Source organism: Aphelocoma coerulescens, chromosome 5 (assembly GCF_041296385.1).
Source record: "Aphelocoma coerulescens isolate FSJ_1873_10779 chromosome 5, UR_Acoe_1.0, whole genome shotgun sequence".
Taxonomy (NCBI): domain Eukaryota; kingdom Metazoa; phylum Chordata; class Aves; order Passeriformes; family Corvidae; genus Aphelocoma; species Aphelocoma coerulescens.
Window position 1 is genome coordinate 3369362 of NC_091019.1, and position 19935 is coordinate 3389296.

The 19935-nt window shown below is 44.2% G+C and overlaps 2 protein-coding genes across 3 annotated transcripts in view; both read left to right on the forward strand.

Moving 5' to 3' along the window:
- Positions 1 to 19935, forward strand: part of SHANK2 (SH3 and multiple ankyrin repeat domains 2) — a 266104-nt gene that overhangs the window by 229704 nt on the left and 16465 nt on the right. The window contains exon 19 of the mRNA XM_069016388.1: positions 1366 to 1446. Coding sequence (XP_068872489.1) covers positions 1366 to 1446 — 81 coding nt within the window. The remainder of the gene's footprint in view (positions 1 to 1365; positions 1447 to 19935) is intronic.
- Positions 8961 to 17182, forward strand: LOC138111144 (uncharacterized). 2 transcript variants are annotated; one of them, XM_069016389.1, is made up of 4 exons: positions 8961 to 9112; positions 10594 to 11045; positions 11137 to 11528; positions 15877 to 17182. In XM_069016389.1, exons 3-4 carry the CDS (start codon positions 11450 to 11452, stop codon positions 16734 to 16736), a joined length of 939 nt encoding a protein of 312 aa, XP_068872490.1. In that variant the 5' UTR covers positions 8961 to 9112; positions 10594 to 11045; positions 11137 to 11449; the 3' UTR covers positions 16737 to 17182. The 2 variants fall into 2 exon arrangements, with proteins under 2 accessions (XP_068872490.1, XP_068872491.1); XM_069016390.1 differs by having other exon boundaries at positions 11346 to 11528.

Here is a 19935-nt window from a genome sequence, read left to right on the forward strand (position 1 = left end):
AAGCCACCACCAAAACTTCACAAAATAAAAAGAGGAAACCAAAAAAGGAATTTACACTGTCTCCTTCACCTTAGATGCCCCTGAGTTTGCTTTCCCACCTATGCAGGGAAGTCATTAGGCCCTCATAATTATCATTAAGCAGGAAAGATTGCTGCTGCTCACTGGTGTTCCATACAGCAGCAGCACGTTGCTCCTGTTCCTCCCACCAGTCCCAGTTATCTCTCACACACCTGGCTCTTCCAACACAGGAGCAGGGGAGGAGCTGGCACTCCAGGGCTCCCTCCTGCTCCAGGAAACTAAAACTTTCTGTCTGTGCTGGAAATGTTTTTCACCTCTGTTGCTTATTAAAAATAATAATAATTTAAAAAATTGAAAGTGAGACCGGCTTGTGGGGTGGAGGGGAAAGGCTGTGTCAAACTAAATCATGCCCCAGCATGGTCCTGCATTACTTTTAGCTTGATGGAATTACTGTTCACACATTTTAAACAAACCTCTTTGCCCCTGCCTTTTGGGATGTGTCATATTGGCCTTAAATGTAGTGACAGGACAAGGGGCAATGCTTTAAACTGAAAGGCAGCAGGTTTAGACTAAATATTGCGGGGAAATTCTTTACTGTGTGGGTGCTGAGGCCCTGGCCCAGGTGTCCCAGAGAAGCTGGGGCTGCCCCTGGATCCCTGCAAGTGTCCAAGGCCAGGCTGGATGGGGCTTGGAGGAACCTGGGATAGTGGGAGGTGTCCCTGCCCGTGGCAGAGGGGCTGGAGTGAGATGGTCTTTATAATAACAGAAGTATTTGTTATCAGGATACTAAAGCACAGATCTTAGTTTTTGTGCTAGATGTGCCTTGATATTGTAAGGTCTTATTTATTCTGAGGAGGGAAACACCTGTTTCCCTTAGACTCCCCTTAACAATTCAGATCAATTTGAATGTCCTTTCCTGGATTTCTCAGACTGAACAGTTTCTCCAAAGTTTAGATTAATCTGCCAGAGATTGGCTGGTGCCCAGAAGGTTTTTAGCCCCACATATTTCTCAGAAGGGGCAGCACTGCTGTGAGGTCCTTTCTCTAGAAAGCCCTTTTCCTGCTGGGAACCAGAAGTGCACAGTTATTTAGCTTTAAGTGTTTCTATGTTTCCTGTTACATAAAAGCTTGCGGATGTGTCAAGCAACCTACGCTAGAACCAGAAACAGTGGAGAAATTCAGTCCATGAAAAGCATCTCAGGGCTTTTCCTCCGCATGTAGGTATTGATTTCCGCCTTGTCTCATGGAGCTTATCCTTTCCAGCTGATACAGAACTGTGGCTGTGAGCACAGGGCTTCCAGGGGGTGTGTTGGCTGACACCTGTGTGTTCTCTCTGTTCCATGCACAGCCCCACCACCTCCTAAGCGAGCTCCAACCACTGCACTGACCCTGCGGTCTAAGTCCATGACCTCAGAGCTGGAAGAGCTTGGTAAGAAAGTGTTTTTTGGCAAGCATGCTGGCTTAGTGGAGATGTAAATATCTATCTTTATGTCTATATGTGAAACTGATGAAGGGTGCTGCACTGTGTACAGTGTCTAGAGCAGAGGAGGTTTTAAGAATGCTGCATCTTTGGAGAGTTCAAAATGTGCATGACTCGCATGACTGATTTTTGTGGAGACTTGTGCCTTTACTGCTACGCAAGGGAATGTTGATACATTTTATGCATCATCAAAGTTTGGCACATCTACCAAAAAAAAAAAAAAAAAAAAAAAAAGAAAGATAAAAGAAAGAAAGAAAGAAATGCTGTATCATGTTTTGTTAGCTTTGCTTTCTAAATTTTCAGTTCATCTAATATTGTTTTATTTTAAATTTCTGTGGCCTCTCATTAGTGGATAAAGGTAAGCTGCCAGAAGCTGTTGTTAAAAGCTGACAGTGTTGAAGCAGCTTCAACTTCAACTTGTTTCATTTGATCTGAAAAAGTGCATATTATGATATCCCTTTGACTTCTGTGCATGATATAAACTTAATTCCTCTCACTATTGGTAATAAAAAAATATTGAGCATTCAGTCTTTCATTTGCTAATTTTGAGAAATGTGGTTGTAGATTCCTTTGCTTGATCATCCACATTCTAGATATGCATAGTTCTTCAGGAATTTGTATTCATCTTCTAGAAATGAGGAGGGTAGATGTTCTTTTCTTCCTGGTTTTAATCTGTTAGGTCATTAAAAGGTAGAATTTCTGCAGCTAGACTAAGACATGGAAATAGGAATAAATCACACATAAAAAGAGAAAAGCCCAGTGCACATTTCTATGTGGCTGTAACAGTAAAACAGCGTGTTTAGCAAGTGAGAAATGGGTATAAAACCAAACCACATCCCTCACTGCAGAGCAGTAGATGATAATAATTCACACAATAAAACCATTTTTCCATGTAATTCTACAGCAATTTAAATACTTAATTTTATAAGCTTGGGGTTTTCCTGACATGGACTCATCTGAAGGCCAACTGGAAGGAATCATAGCCTCGTGGCCCCTTTTTTTTTACCCCTGCACGTCAGTGTTTTCTGGGGCAGATGGACCCCATCCATCCTTTAGTGAGTTGAGTCACGTAACTCCAGTGGGAAGTCTTCCCAGCAAAGTGGTGCTGAAGTGGGTGCTGTCTTCTCTATGGTCTAACAACCAAATGAAGACCAAAATAACCACCCCATTCTGATTATTTAGCTCTAGTAGGTCTCAGAAAATTTGATTTTTATGTGCAAGGAAGTTTAGGAGCTTAGGTATCAACAGCTTGTGAATGCTCCATCATTTTACTTCCAGGAATAAAATGTAAAATATTATTTCTGGAGCACACTTTGTGGGTCTGGGTGTTTTTCATTTGCTTTTCTTTCATGGACTGCTGAGAGCTTGTAAAGGTGGTTTATCAACCACCTTTCCCAAGGGGACAGCAATACTTAGGCACCATTTTTGCCCCTTCATTATCCTCTTCTGCCAATTGCTTTCAAGCTGAGGATATTCTTCTATTTCTCTGACTTTTCGATCTTCCACAGGAAGATTGAAGCTGTTCTTACAGCAAAAGCAGCATTTCCCTAGGGGAGAATAGCTTGTTAATAGTCCCCAGTGGAGACCATCATATTTTAGCTTTCCCAACTCCCTGCTCAGGTTGTAGCCCTTGATCTGCTGTTTGTCCTCACCAAGTAGCAGAAACCACTGCAGCTCCTTTAACAAGCAGCCACGGGACATATTTCCATTTTTGAGCACATTTCCCACTCCTATTTATCCAGATGGGGCAGATATTGCAGTGGCAAGAGTTTTCTGTTCTGAGGAAGAGTCCTGCACCACGTTCCAGAGGTGCTTGTCCCCTAGGAAAGCTGTAGTAGTGGGAGAAATTTGCTCTCTTCTTAAACAAGGCTGTAAAATGCCACTTGTGTGACACTCTGAACATCTGCCACCCTAGCAAACAATGTGACTGCTGTTCCAAATAACATCTGTGGTCTACCTATTTTCATATTTGCCCTGGGAAAGGGCTGTTATCAGAAGGGACAAGAATCCTTCAATTGCACGGCAGCTGAACAAGCTTCCACAGGGAAAATGTTCTCCCTGTCATCAGTTAGAAGTTGTCTCCTGACATAAAACACAGCTTGTATGTGTGTATTTATACATAATTTATCTCTCTCTCTATGTATATGTGTATATATTGGACATCTGTGAGAGCTATGAGAACACCCACATTTTTACAGCCATTGAACTCCCTAGTGAATAAGCATTTCTTCCACGACATACATGTGCAAACCAAATAGGAAGTGCCTATAAGTGAGCACTGTGGATGTTCTCATCAATACCTCTGTGTAACCCTTTTTCCTGAGCTGGAGAAGCTCATGGTCTCAGCAATGTCTCGTGACAAAGAATCCCACGGGCTAATTATGTGCTGTGTACAGATGTATTTCCTTTTTATTGGTTTTGAATGTGATGCCTTTAATTTTATTGAATGTTCTCTTCCCTTGTTATGTAATAGAAGAAAAATATAAATAGAAAGTCCCCATTTGTTTTCCCTTAGAGTGCCTAGTTTTGTAATGTCTTCTAGCTAAGTTAAACATAATTTTTTTTAAAAAATTATCCATCTTGCAGTCATTACAGTCACTTCCTTTGCCTGGCTCTGAACCCTACTTACAGTTTTATTGACATGTTTTGAGCTATTCTGTTCTTCGTAATACAGAGCAGACAATCTGAGCTGTCCTCTTTCAAATTAATTAATCCAAAAGATGCAGTGTGCTAATGATTCCTTTCCACTTCAATCTGCAAAGATTTGGAAATGCCCAATGTTGACACAATTTGACAATAAGTTGCCCCAATTACTGGTTTTAAAAAGAACTTAGGAAGAAAAAAAAACCTGTGCATGTATCCCTAATACCTGAGGGGAAAACTTCCTCATGGTTATCATAAACCCTGATAAACAGCTTGGCAAAATCAGATTTTATCTACTGTGGTTTGAGAGATACCTGTTTAGTAGAGGTGAGCAGGGAGAGACTGACATCTTAGGGGGAAGGATAATGTTTGTGCTCAAAATGACAGACAAGGATTTAGCATATAAAAAATTACCTTCAGAATTGATTCACAGTTCATTCCCTTTCTATTTCCAAGCTTCAGTACGGAAGAAGAAGGGTAAGGGGAAGCATTTTGTCTCTTGTTTAACCTGTTTCTCACCTTTCCATAGTGGAGGATAATAACATAATGTAAATGTTGGCATACGGTCCAGTTTATTTTATGGTGTCAAATGTACATTAATTATTGTATATGTTTTTTTAGTTATTTAGTTAATAAATTGCAAACACACTAAGAAACTCAAACAGAAGACCACATTCGAAAATACCCCCCGCATTCCTTCCTTTTGTCTCCTTTCCTTCACCTTGCCTTTTTTTTCCTTCTCTGTACCCAACTCTTTTCCAACCCCTTCCATCTCATGTCCTCACAGTTCCTGTGCTGACTGGCAGCCACAGAGAGTTAGTGGCCAGTGACCCCGTCCCCGCAGCGCGGTCCCCCGTTAGTGCCCCGCTCGTTCCCCGAGCGGCCGCGCGCCCTCCGCGCCCACACTGGGTCTGTCTCAGGGGTCAGGGATCTCGCACACCACACCCGCCCTTCCCACCCGCAGAAATGCTGCTCTGCACTATTTGGTAGTGTCCGATAGAACGTCTTCCACGCTGTCCTGTATGCATGGAGTGCCCTCCCTGGACTGATTCATGAGGCCACCCACCACCTTCTCCTTCAGATCTCTCCCAAAGACCCACCTTCCCTAGATCCCTACTGCGCAATCATCCCAGCACTGATGGCGAGGCAGGGGGGCAGGTAGAAATAGCAGTGCTATTTTAATAGTTTCCATAAATGTATTTTTGTGTACAGAGAGTTTGTTTGTGTTGAGCTGCACTTTCTCCATGCTCCTGTACGTCATTTTGCTTCCCTAGATTGTGAGCTCTCCCGAGCAGGGGCTGTGTCATTTCCACCTTCTCATGGAGTCTGGCCCAAGGAAGAGTCTCCCACTTCCCTGAGCCCCTGGGTGGTAGCTGGTGAAAAACAGGCTGTGTCCTGCTCTTGGAAGAGGCTCAGTGTCATGGAAAGGAGATCTAGGCTGTAGGCAGTGTCTTCTCTCTGCAGGGAAGCTTTTCCTTTTTAACATTTAATAGGACGAGATTGGGTTATTTTTCACTCTTTATTTTCCTGCTCTTTCCTGACCTCCTTTCAGGTGGTTACCACAGGCTCCAGCTAGGGATATTTGCTATTCTCCATTCAGAGAATATGACAGGATAAACCACATTGCTACTGAAAAATATGTTTCGGCAGCATATTAAAAAAAAAAAATCTTTGTGTTACTGTGTAAAGTCTTCTGTCAACCAAAACTTCAGTTTTCTGGGTCAGAGATGGGGGAGGCATTAAGATAAAAAGAGTGACTTTTGTGGTTCTGTCTGACTGGTCTTGTTGATTCTCACTGGAGATGGGTTCTGGTTCATTGGGAGAGCAGGGGAAAGGAAGGCAGGGCAGGACATAGGCTGTATTTTTTGATATTCGGGATGGAAGATAGCGTGTCTGTGTCTAAAGAGATAGGTGATAAATTCCTTAGCTTTGGAGCAGTATGGCACAGGCAGTTCTGTCATTTTACTGCAGTTACAAAGCATGAATCACTAAAACTTACCTTCATCTATGCCACTGACTTTCTGCTTGCTGTAGTTGCCTGACTCAGAGGTAGCTTCCAACCTTGAAACGCGTGTGTGGAGGGGTCGTGTTTCCAAACTACTTTCTGGATTTTGTGGGATATGTGGGATGGGGGAGAGGTGTTCTTCTCTCTTGTGCCTTGTAGTTTTCCAAGAACTGTTGTATGAGTAAGTTATGGCAACGTGTAAACCAAGAGATGTAGCAGCAACTTGTTGGAGGCAGCACTTAAAATGTGATTCCATTAATACTGAAGAATAACCAGGATATTCGTGCAGCAAATTGAAATGAAGGTTTGAAAATACTCTGGAAATGAAAGATGAAGAGAAAAATTTGAGGTCGCAGTTTTCATCATCACCATGGGAAAATAGGTATCATTGGAGCCTCAAAATTAATATTTTAAAACTTTAAATTTAACTCTGTTCATAAGAAGTTTATGCAGCTGGTGGAGAGCTTGGTTTTAAATGGCTTTTCCTTGAGTTTTTGTTTTGACTTTCCAATAACTCCATGTGGAGGGAGAATTTTAAAATTATATGATCCTTAAGGAACACATCCATACACTAAGATCTGTAAACGTCTAGATCCATGACTTAAAAGTTTCCTGCTCCTCAGCTTGCTTTGCTGCCAGGAAATGGGTTTGATTTAGTGATTAATTTGGGATTTTCAGTGAAAGCTGAAGTGGACAGTGTTGAATTTTAAAACACCTAATACAAAAACCCTCTAAGAGAAGGGGCAAAATGAAGAATAGAGCAGGTTAAACTTCCACAGCAAAATGGGAATGACAGGATAAATAATTCTTCTGCTTTAATAAATATTCTGCTGGCAGTGTCACACGGGTGTCAGTTGTGAGCTAGGGGTGGTGCTTTGTTTGTTCTTAGATTCGATATGGTAATCAATATAAAATATTGATATATACCATATACTGATAAAGTATGTGTGTTGGTCCTGGCCTTTGGGGTTTGGTGTGGGCTGCAGTGCCAACTATAAATAAAGGATTTCCTCCTTTGAAGGGTTTAGATTCTGTCACCACCTCACAAATACAGAATTACTGTGATATCATCAACACAGAATATTGTTACCTGGCATCAAGTCTTACTGGCATTTGAATAGAAAAATATCAGTTGATGGCATTCAAAAGAAATATTATTAGCTCTGTCTGCAATAAGCATTCCCACTTCATCCCATTCCTGTTGTCCATTGTTTCAAAGGTGGCGCCTTCCAATGGCATCTGAAACAATGAAATTGCAGAGCAAATACATATAAATGAATGCCAAGCAGTGGATTAGCTCTCAGTGTTCTGTTCTCTTTGAAGAGACCACTCCCAAAGCCGTCTGGGTTCAAAACTCACTTCTTTATTTCACTGTGGTGGAGTTGATGATGGAGATTTGTCTGCAGGGAACAGTGGAAATACCCCCAAAGCAACTTTTACAGCACTCACCACGTCAGCTCCAGTGATAGCTCCCAGCATCTGCAGTGCTTCTCTGTAGGAAGAAGGTTTTCAGATCTTCACCAGACACTGCATTTGAGAAGATGAGAGCAGAAGGCATCAGGCTTCATGAAGAATTCTTGAAGGTTATCCCTTGTAAGTAATTGATTCGCATTATGAATTTGAAATTCTAATGAGGTGGCAGTGTAGTAATGAGGAAAAGGTTGTCATCGGGCTGTCATTTATCTCAAGCAGAAAGCAGTGACTCTGGGTGGAATTTGTCAAGTCTGTGTGAAGAAATGCCAGCCCCATTTGTGGTTGGCGCAGCGAGGTTACTGATTTTATGGCTTGTAGTGCAACTTGGGGGGCTCCACAGCAGTGTAAGTGTAGGATTAGGACTGTGGCTACCATATAAGTACTTGTAAAACTCTTTGTGAGAGAAAAGTATTGAAAATCGGCCTGTTTCAAAAAGGGAACAGTGCTAAACCTGTGTTTTCCACCAAAAAGAACTTGGCACCTAATTGGCAACATGCTGATTAGCAACTTGTAGCACGGAGTCTAAACTTAACAGGTACCTCCTGGTACTAAAGACTTCTTCAGACCAGGATTTATCTTTCATGAGGTGCTTTAAGTAACATTTTGGAAACACTGGGAATCCTGAGCAGAGGCTGCTTGAGTCTCTGTGTGGGTGCTCTCATCTACACTGTTATTATTTTGAATTTATCAGCTTATTCTTGAGGATGTAGTGCCCTGTCATGATACTTGTTTTTCTTTACTACAGGACCATATTGAAAAGGTTTTCAAAACCTTTCTGCATCAGCCAAACAAGACAATGGTATAAAAGAAGTTGGAAGAGGAATTGTAAGTGTTACAGAAAATGTGGGGTTTGCAGCATTTGCAAAGAGACACATTAAATTACGTTGGTTTATGTGAGTGTGGCTATGCTCAGATATTACCAATTTAATATCTAAGCACATATTCAAAATCATGAGGGCTTGAGGAGCAGTTAAAATTGCATGTGTTTCCCAACATGGCACAGTTAGGGCAGTGGAAAACTCTTTCAGCACTTTTAATGTGTTCTCTCTCTTTTTCAGGAGCCAGGGAGATGAAGGACTTATCTCCCTCATCTCAAAACTCCCTTTGCTGCTATTTTTTTTTTCTTTTTCCTTCAAATGTTCACGTACCCATGTTAATTAATTTCTAATCTAATTAAAAATAAATGTTTTTAGATAATTCCTCATAGTTTGTTTGGTTTGTCCCCTCGGTGTGGAAGCGTGAGAGTTAAGTGTAAGACCAGAGAAGGCTGCAAGTATCTTAGATCCTCCACTTCCTTTTTGGTTTCTTTGAGTTGATTGCCTTTCTTTTGTGACTAGGCCAAATTTTCAAATGCTGTCTCTTAAACAGAACGTCAAATTGCCACTTAAATTCCACCTGGCTTGCAGGGTAGGAGTGGGTATTGACTATATTCTCTGCTTTGTTTTTGTTCTTGAACAGAAACCAGTGTTAGACAATGACCATTCCTCTTTCAAGGTAGGCTGAATTGCAAGGCTTCAGCATTGCAGGTGTATTTTAAATGCCTGTATCATTATTTCCTTAATAATGAACATGCTGTTAAAGAGCTGGTACTTGAAAATTGTATCTCTAGAAAGGAATTTGAACATACCAGTTTTCTGCCTTCCTTAAAATTACTCTTGATGGTGTGGTTATAATGTGTAAATGTGACTTGTGTGTACTAATGTGAAGCTATTTTCAGCCCTAGAAACACAAATAAGGCTTTCTTTCAAGAAAGTTTTGAGAGCTCTTTATTGTGAATACCTACGAAGCGTTTTCATAAATCATGTAATGGTATTTATAGATACTCAATGTTAAATGATTAATTTTAGTTGCTAAAGTTTTTATGTTTTATTGCTTTATTTTATATTTTTTTCTTCTTTTATTTTATTTTAGAGTACTTTGTAGAATTTACAGTATCCCAGAGAACAGACAAGTATTTTTACTTCATTTTTATAGAAGGAAAGTGTTTCAAGTGCCTTTTGTGTTTGACTGTATTGCAAAGCGCTTCTATTATTTCCTCATTATGCTGACTGCTAAAATAATATTCTCTGCCTGTTGTTTGCAGAATGGTAAATGTGTGGTTTGGGCATTGTGATTCAAGCACAATACTGCAAATTGTTCATCTGGGGTGGGGCTGGAAGAAGTTAATTCCAGATTAAAATGTAGTGGTGGCAGATTGGTGAGGATTAGCCTAATTGTCCACATGAAAACTCAGGTCATTCAATTTCTGGATATTTTTAACTATACAGGACATAACTGTGGGCTGAATTTGTTGCTTCTTCCCTTTAATTTTTGATCTTAAACAACAAATTTGGATTTAGATCTTAACCTTTAATGTTCTTACCCTGAATCCATGCTCTAGCTAAGGTTGGTCTTCAAATGCTCAGTGGTGTGTTGAAGGCCTTGTTATACTTCACCTACTTTTGGTCTTTGATGAATTTTTACACATCCGATCCTGTTTGAAGAGCTGAGAAGAAAGCCCTTAGTTCTCAGTGGGCACAGATCTGTTTTTAACCATCTCCAAACAGCAGTCACCTGTTTTTCCCCCAGGGACACTGGAGCTCTGCTCCTCAGGTGAAATTGCTCCTGTGCCAAGCAAGGTTACCAGATGAACTCCTGTGGTCTGACCAAGCTCTCTTTTGAAATCAGCAGGTTCTCACCTGCCCATTAGCACTGGGAAGACGCCCTAGAATTTTTGTTCATCTGCTTCTTTGAAAGCCTTGTCCAGATCCCCAGACCCACTGTTTGCCCAACTTGTCCTTTAGTAGCTCTCCCACCCACAGACATTCCCCCTGAAGCTTTTATCCAGTTACTTCACAGCTATTCTTTTACAAATTCAGCAGGGCAAGGCCTTTGGCATATATATGGGAAGTGCCAAAAACCTAAAAGGTATGCAGTGCAAACAATTGCACCTACTTGTTTCACATGCTGCTTTTTTCTTTTTTCTTTTTTCCCAGATATGGAAAATTAATTATATACATAATCACTTCATGCTAAAAACAAGCTACTTGTAGTTAAAAATAAAAGAAATCGGAAAAAAAGTTGAATCCATAAGATAAAAGCAACACCACAGCCATATTTTTGTGTCGTTTGAAAGGATCTCTACACATTTTTAATAGGCACATGTGAAGACCACCCCTTTAGTTTTGGTGCTGCTTCTGTGACCCATTTTTGCAGATTATTGACAAGGAAGCAGATTTTATCAGCTAACGAAGGAAATTAAACGAAACCTGCAAACTCGTATTTAGGGAAGGAGATGGAACAAAACCCTTGTGTGGGCACTGCCTGACCCTAAGGGCTGTGTGCCCAAACCTGTTGCCACCAAGGAAGAATGAATGCCCTGTGTTCCCATCACTTTTCCAAAGGAAAAATGCATGTGCCCAATATTTGCCTGCAGATGCTGGACCAGGTGGGTGATCCTACAGCACTGAGGTGCCTTTGGCATTGTCTGAAGTGTTGCATAATGTGCCTGGTACAGTTTCTGTCTGTATCTATCTTAGGTATTTACAAGGCACCTATCACCTTGGTACCTAAGCAGTTTGAGAAATGCACCCACCCCAGGAGGGAGGATGAGATACAGACAGAGGCCCAGGCCCAGAGCAGCAGAGGCAGGGCCCGGGAAGCTCCCCAGCTGTGTTCCCGCTGTTGTTGAGCTCCTGGCCCACTTGTTGTGGCCAAGGAACATCTCCACCCACCTGTCTGTCAGCAGGAGGAGACGGTGCCCCAGCCCTCACGCGCAGCTCCGCTGGTGGGCGGTCTGAAAAGGAAAGATAATGGAAAAGGCAACGATCCGGTAGCAGAGGTGAAACAGGAATGGTGGGATTTCAAAAGGAGGGCTTCTTAAAGAGCAGCACATCTCAGGGGAGGGATCAGCTGCCAGTCCAAGTGGCAGGTAAGGCACAACACAGGCATAAATCTCAAATGTTCTTCGGTGAACAAAAGTTAAAGAAATACTTCTGATGTCTCCGAAGTTTGTGTATATCCAAAGCCCTGCTCTGTTCTTGGCCTCTGTCTCAGTCCTCTACCCCTGCAGCTGAGTCAACCATTCAGTAGTTCTCTGTGTATCTCAACCCAGTAATTGCTACAATCCTAAACATGCCTAATGACCAACACAAAGGACTCCCAGTGGTAATGAACGTTGTGGTGCGAGGAGACCGCACGGAATAGCAGTGCTCCAAAATAATGGACATATTCATGAACCTAAAGGCTGGAATAAACTTGGCTTTGATCAGCATGCTCAGGGCAGGATGGGGCAAACCACAGCTCTTCCCTGCAGGCACACTTGGAGCAGCTCTCCTGTGGCCTCCAGGAGCACCTGCTGATCCACCACGTCAGACCAGGCTCTGTGTCAGCCCAGGGAAACACCCGGACAAGCAGCAGGAACAGAGAATCTGTCCGGCAGATTCTTCTCCACTGCAGAAACAGAGAACCTGTCCATCAGGGGAGAAAGGGAGATAGCCAGGACTTGGGTGGAGGCTCACCAGTTCCTGTTGTATGGACCCCTTTAATACCAGATCTCTTTTTTTCCTTAAACACAGCAGAGTCAGAGAGGTCAAACAAAAGACAGCCTTCAGAAACCTGCGGGTCCCAGGGGGCTTTTTGGAAATAGCCGCGTAGTACCCGCAGTGATCAAACACTAAAACTGAAGTCACTGACTTCCAGATGTTTCTGCTCCCTTTAGCCCACACACACGCTCCCTCCTGACTCCCTTCCTTGGTCATTTAAGGATGGAGATGGAAGTCCTGCCCTGGCAGAGCAAGGGACATGAGGTTAGCAACGTGAACCTTGGAGGCTGCAGGTTTGATGGCTGCTATCACTTGCTATAAAGATACCTGTAAAAGACAGAAGTGACCTATTTTTCCTGTAAGTTGCATCTAGCACTGTGAGCAAAATGCTGCATGTAGGAATGGTGTGTCAGGTGGAAGTTGCTGGAAAGATCAGGGAATCTGACCTCCTCCCTTTGCTTCACACCCAAGGAAGCCAGCTGTGCTTCTTTGTACCCACTCTACTTAAAGCTTGAAAAGAAAGAGATTTGGTTTTTTTTAAAGCAAATTAACAACCAAGTGAGGTCAGCCCTGTTGGTTCATGGTTTGATCCATGGCCGATTTTGACTTCACAGTTGTAGTGGCCTCTCTCTCTCTTTTTTTTGGAAGTGACCCCTTTTCCAAGGAATTAAAGGCATTTAGTTGAGGTCACTCGGTCAGCTGTTCAAGCATAAGGACAGTTTCTGGCTGAACCCAGTTTTGCAGTGCCCCTGCTGTGCCTGGCACACCTTTCCCACAGCCCCAGCCTAGGCACTGGTGCGACCAATCTGACCAAGATCCACCTGGAGTTCAGGGTGACTTTTGGTCACCAAGGAATGGATTTCTTGGGCAGATACTCACACGTTCATCCGGGTGGTGTCAGCCAGTGGCCTGCGGGCAATTTTCCCATGATTGCTCCTTAGCGAAGGAAGGTCTGTGGAACGCCATGCCTGTAACACACTCTTGGTTCCCCATGCCCCATGGCAATGCTTCCCAAAGCATCCAGAAACCGGAGCTGCTGAGAGATGCTGAACACCTTGTTACAGATAATAACAGCTATGGTTATTCCTCCTTCTCATTGCCAGCCAAGTTTACCAACCTAACCTAAAGCCTGTGCATGTATTCATTATTCAGAAGTATTCGCCAAGAGTTTCTGCAATTCACCTTCTGCCCAGGGGTTTTCACAGACTCTTTGCTTGCACCCTTTGTCGTTTGTGTCATTGGTCACCTATTGCCAGATGCTGTTCTTTCAGCTCTGAAAGGCTGAGAAGGCCGATTGGGAGGATGGCAAACATTTCATAGGACATAAGGAATTTTGCAAAAACTGATTATTGTGCTTTTTCAGAGAAATTTTTCTTTACGAGCCTCTGGCAAATGTGTAGACATGCACAAATAACAAAGGTGTTCTGGTCCCCCTGAATCTGAACAAACTAGACACAGTGATACCATTTACAGAAGTATACATAAATCAGTGTGGAGTTTGGAGGTTTTTGATTTCGTTTTGCTTCTGTTTTTGACTTCCAGTATAGTTTGGTTCTACTACTTACCAGTTGTTAGGCGGGCTCTGTTTAGAACACTTGCCAGGTAAACGGGGTTTTCAAATAAGGGGAATTTTCTGCTGACATGTTAAAAGAAATGCCAAGACATTCTGTATGACCAGTGGCTCTACCAGAATGAGTATTTATGATCCCTTACCTCACTCTTATTCCATAGACTTTAACTGAAGTGTGTGTTTGCTTTGTGTGGTACAAGTAGGTCCCCTGTTTTTTTGTTCTTTTTTTTTTTCATGTGTACTCAAGTAGGAAATTGCTGAGAAATAATTTCATGGTCCTACACCGTAGTTGTTAAGAGAGCTTTGCTAATGAAGGAATGCAGCTATGGCTGTTTTAGACAAAGCAGGAGAAGAATTGCCAAGGAAGAAGCAGTTCTTAGTTAGGTTGATATATAGTTCCTTTCAAATCTCCATGGAGTGGAAGAGCCAATGATTGCATGACAGTTTGTCCCTAAAATTCATTTTCATAAGGAGCTCATGCCTTTTTACAAATACAATCTCATCCTCACTTTCCATAAAACATGCAACTGGACAGTCCAGCCAGACGCAGAGACAATATGAATACTTTGAATGTGAATACTTTGAAGTAGTGAATATGCTAAATGCACGAATAATATCCATTATTTTAGCACTTAAAAGTCATCATTCTATGAAGTCACACAGAATCCCTTTCAGAGCACCATAATATTGCAGGCACTTGGGTATAGAAAGAATGAGTGCCACGTTGTGGTAGACAGGGATTGAGATACAGGAGGGGGGATCCTTGGGTCTGTCAGAAAGATTTTTTCATTTCATTATATTTCACATAAAATATTTTTTTCTTTTTTAAATCAAACAAAGCCCTGCCCTGATTCATAAACAGAACCAAAAGTATGGTTTAACATGACCTCAGCAACACCTCGCGGATATAAGCTTACAGCTTTCACCGAGGTCTGAAGAGCAGTATTTCAAAAAGCAGAAATTAATCCTTAACAAAAAAAAACCCCAAAAAAACTTTTTCAAGGCTGGGATGCCAGAGAGTAGGCACGGCACTGATCTGGCACTGAGGCCACTGCGGTGTGAGCAGCAGCAGCCTGGTGGGGTCATGATCCCACGGACAGCAGCGCTTCTCTCAGCCGTCCCTTGCCTGAGCGTGGGGAATGCAGGGCTTTGGGCTGCCTCCTGCAGCGCTTCAGCCACACTGCCCCAGGGCCATTTCTGATGACCAAATTGGCCCTCTCAAAAAGAAAGTTTAAAAAAAGAAGTGGACTCATTTTCTTTATCTGAAGTAACAGAAAGTGTACGGAGTCCTGGCCACAGCCTCACGTAATCCAGAGCGGTGCAGGACACGCGCCACTGTGAGCTGGTGATTCCTGTGGCTGCAAAAGCCTGAGCCCTTCCTGCTCTTTGGGAGGGCATTTGTCTCTAGAGTTGCCACGGGGGAGAGCTTGCACCCAGATTTCCACCACGCACCCTCAGGCAAGGGAAGAGGTGGCCAGGGGAGGGCAAAACTCAGTTCATTTCCAGGAGACAAAGAGATCCCGGTGAGCAATGCCCTCAGATAGCATTTCCTACTGTTTGGAGAAGAGAGCAAGGAAAATCCGGCAAATGTTGGGGAGGGCATTGCTCGCGGGATAAATCCCATGGACGGCCACCGTCGTGCTGCAGCAGTGACTTGGGAGAGATTTTGGGTGGGGGTGACGTGAGACGTCGGACAAAAGTGAAGATAGCCAGCAGTGCTTCAGAGCAACAAAGGGCTGCCCTCAGCCAGTGGTGGAGCACATCTGGCACCCCAGGAAGCTCAATTGGACCCTTGGCCCTGAGCTCGTCCCAGGGATTTCTGACTGACACCACTGCAGTGCATAGGTGAGCTTCTCGCTAGGTTCACTGACATTTCCTGTCACAGTCACGCTGAGGGGAATTTGGTAGCTCCTGCCTTGGGATGCAGCATGGCTGTGTGTGTTCTGGGTACAGGACAGTGTGCATTGAGACCAAAAGTGCTTAATGACGCCAATTGCCACGTGCCCAATGCAGTCACTAAACTTTAGTCCGCCCTTCCGTTTGCCCAAACACATACACTCTGGCTTCCCAACTGGCTTCTTTCTATGTGTTGTCCAATGCATGTAGATACCTCCATCTGCCTGGCCTCAGATACAGTGGTTGTTGCTCCTCTATTTGATTGCCAGATGTCACTGGGGAGCAAGATGGGGAGGTTCCTGGATCCTCGGGGCAAGCCGGCCATCACCGAGGGAGCTCGCTGTCCACGCCGGCCGAAGAACAGGAATCCTCGGTGCCTGCCTCTGACGAAGACTCACCGGCCAGGACCACAGAGAGCTGGCAGTGGCCGCTGTCCTCGTCTGAAACGCACAGCAACGTTGGGGAGGATTTTGAGGGATTTCAAACGCCGGCGCGGACTCCGGAGTGCACCATGGACATACAGTCTCCCGGGGATCAGTCACTCAGTAGGACTCCTCAGTTTGAAAGTGACTCTCCTGAGGAGGAGGGAAATGATGAGATGAATGAAGAGCGCTGCGGTGTTGAGCCTGTCCCTAGGGATCGGGGTTGGAGAGGGCAGCCCCAGCTAACAGAGGGAGAGAAGCTGTTGATGGAAACCAACAGTAGGATTGTGCAGCTGCTGGAAAATATCAAGAGGGAGCATGCACAGTCCATGGGTCTCATGTCCCAGTCCATGGGCCGTATGGAGCTGCAGCTGGGCATTGTGGCTACCTCCACAAGAGCCATCCATAACTACCTGTCAGAGATTTTAGCTTTCCTCAAGCAGCCGAGGACGCAGGTCCTCGAAACGCGCATCTCCCAAAGAGCCACCCCCCATGTCGAGTTGACGTGTGCCTCGACATGGACTGGTGAGGACGCAGTGGCATCCTCCACTGTGTGCTTACCAGGGGCCGAAGGGACGAGCGACTCTCGCGACCCGCCGCAGGCCACCCTGCCTTGTCGCAGTGGCCGGCTGCAGAGAGCCATAACCGAGAGGGCCTCGCTGCCCATGCCTCCACGCCAGGCAAAAGGGGGAGGGAAGAAAAAATAACCACTCCATAGGATTTTTAGAGTTTTTTTTAATGTGCCTGTCCTTTTAATTCTTAGCCATAAGGCCATCGGTGGCAGAGTTCAACCATTTCCTACATTGGCTAACATTGTATTCTGGCTGACTAGATTAGTCTAACATTTTGTAGTTTATATTTGCACTGTTAACGATGTGTGCTGCTGGTATTTGAAGAACATTTGCCTCTGTTCTTTCACTTTAACTTCATACGAGCATTTTTTTACTCTGTGCCAGGCATTCATTGCTTTTCTTACAAATACAAGTCATTTCTTGAGGCAGCTGTTTTTTGAGTTTTCTTTCTCCACTATCCCACCCCCTCTGAGCAAGCACTCGGGACTTGGTGGTAAGTATAGAGGTCTTGGCAATACTCGCCTCCCAAACTGTGTTCGATCAGTCTTTGCCTGGTGTTTCTGGCATGCCAGCCTGAGGTGTTGGGGTATAGCCTGTACTGGATCATGACCATTCTTATCCTCTGTGGGTCTCACCAGCTCACTTCCTAAGACCCTCGGTGGAGCTAATCCACATGTCTTGGCTATGTTGTACAATAAGTAATGTTGCCAGGATCATACCTCATATTTCTCTTTTTGGGGGCTGTGTAGTGATGTGCCACCAGATCTATCTGGGCACCTGACTCTCGTTTTCAAAGTTCATTTGATGATGGATCTGGTGGCTTGATGGGCAGCATTATACTTTTTCCTCTGAGAGAGTCTGGGGATTCGGAACAGGAGTCACTAAGCAACGTGTTCTATGGGGATAAGAGCCATCTCCTGCAACAAATCTATTAGGAGGAGACTGTCCCCTGTAATTATCACAGATACTAATTACTTAAGAAAAAGAAAAAGAAAAAAAAAAAAAGCAACTTGCCTAGCAGCCAGAACTCTTGAGAAAGTAAAAGTCATGACACGCTGTTGGGTACTGTGCTACTCTGTCTGTGATTAAGAGCTTTTCATCAGAGACGAGACCTACATCTTGATAAAACACAACTACTTTCTGTGCCTTTAGGCCATCCAATTTCCTGAGGGTTGGCACCCTGAGCAGGGCACGGGTCCCATTGGTAACCCAACAGGGCAGATGGAAACGCACTTTGGCAATAAATTACTTTATATCTGTTGGTGCTGCCTCTCTCGGGGGAATTTAATATAGTGGCACTCCAATTGCTATATGCATGCAGAGGCATCAGACTGGCTTTTACATGTGGTATCCCTAACAGTTGTCCGGAAGGATGCTGCTTCCAGGAGCCCCTGGAGCGGTGGGGACAGGTTCTCACAGGTGTAGCATGGCTCCTGTGTTTGACTCTCTACACGCCGTTGTGACTTCTCGGGAAGGTGCAGAGCAGTTTCTATGGAAAATGCCAGGGAATAATCATAGGCCTAAAAATCCTCTTCTGTGACTGCAGCTGAGCCGTGCTCTCTGGCCAGTGAGACATAGACTCTTCTCCCCTGTCTTCCTGCGAGGCTGAGGTTATTCAGAGCAAAGCAGATCAGAGTTTGTTACTCTACCAGCCGGCCACAAACTGCTCCTGTAGAAGTGTGTGTGCGTGTGTGCTTGTGGCTGTACTCTGCTAAATGACCGGTTCAAGGAGGAAATGTAGCTGGCATGGTCAGCCTCCAGTGCAGGCTCTTCCCACATTCCTTCCTTTCGACCTTCATCCAGCTGCATTCCTTTGAAAAATCCCATTGGAGGCAGGCTTCTTTGGGCCACTCTGTTGACACACCTCACAGCAGATGCCCATTTTTGCATCTGTTTTGTGGCTTTTTTCTCTCTCTTTTGTCAGGGTTATTTGTAAAGTTATCCTCAGACAATTTCCAACACGAGCTTGTGAGCTTCCCCTCTCGTTGGTACGAGGAGTGCGTGCTGCAGAGTATTTGAGGTCACGAGGAGGTTGGGAGGAGAGCTAATTAGTGAGCCTGACAAATTATTCCAGTCTGAGTATATTTGGAACATGTGGTTCTGGTGCAGGAGGAGTTTGCACTCTGGTGCTGTGGAGACAAACAGCTCGAGGCACAGGCGGGTGAAGGTCTGGCCCAACACGTCTTCTTTCTCTGGGGTGAGTCTGAGTGCAGCTAACTGCAGTTCAGCCAGTCCATTTCCTTGGCCTGAGGAGCACGTTTGATAAGGCAGTGAGGATGTTTTATTTTCACATCGTGCTTTCACTCCAGCAGGGTGGGGCAGTTGTGGCCAGGCGTTCAGATTTTGACGTTGCCCGCAGGACCCGCCATGTAGCTGCCGCTATTTGGGATCAGTCTCCACGTGCTGGCTGCTTCTGTGGCCTCACATTTTTTGGTGTAGCTCCAAAATGACAACCTCCACTCTACCTTTGCCTTCTGATCCAAGGGCAGTAGAACAAGAGAAGGAGCTGTGCAGTGCTGCCGTTGGAAGTGCCACGCAAGGAAGCCCTAAAGAGTTCCTTGCAAGCAGCTCGAGCTTTAACCCGCCCTCCTGTCCCATTTCTGAGTGCTTTGGCTAAATGTGGCAAATGGGGGCAGCTGTAGGGTGAGAAGGGCTGAAAACCTCTCTACAGACAAGAAACCTGCAATAAACTCACGCAAAACCAGGTTTTTTTTCCCCACATGGAAATAGTACATGGTATTAAGAATTGGTACCAACTGATATTTTGGTCAGATCCAAAACTAGGATCTGACTTCTAGGATTGTCTAGGCAAATCAGTGCAGTTGGAGGGTATGTATGTTTCATCCCCAACAAATATTTTCATGCTTTTCCAAGTGTCTGTCATGGCCTCATCACTCTTTCCCTGTAGCTTTTTGTTGTCTGAATGGGTATCTGGTTACATGTGTCTGTTCAAAATAAAGGGGATCACTTCTTACATGGTATAGTTTTATTTCTCATGTGCAGATTTTGAGTGCTTCAGTTTCCAAGGCTTCCTTCTTTCTGTATCCCAAAGACCAGTTTTTTGGCTTCTGGGATGAGAACAAGGGTGGGAGAATCTTAAGAGAAATCTCTGCCCGGTCGAAGCTCTTGGTGATAGATCCCCTGAGTACCATTCTGCAGTCCAGCTGTATTTTTGCTGTACAGGGTAAATGTTCATGGTTACACCGTCGCTTTCTGATGCCTTTTGCTGAGCAGAAGTGCAGATATTTTTCTTTCAGACATTTGTATTACAAAGCCTTATGAAATGTGACGTGAAGTTGGTTTTTATTTTTGAATACATGTGACGATATTAAGA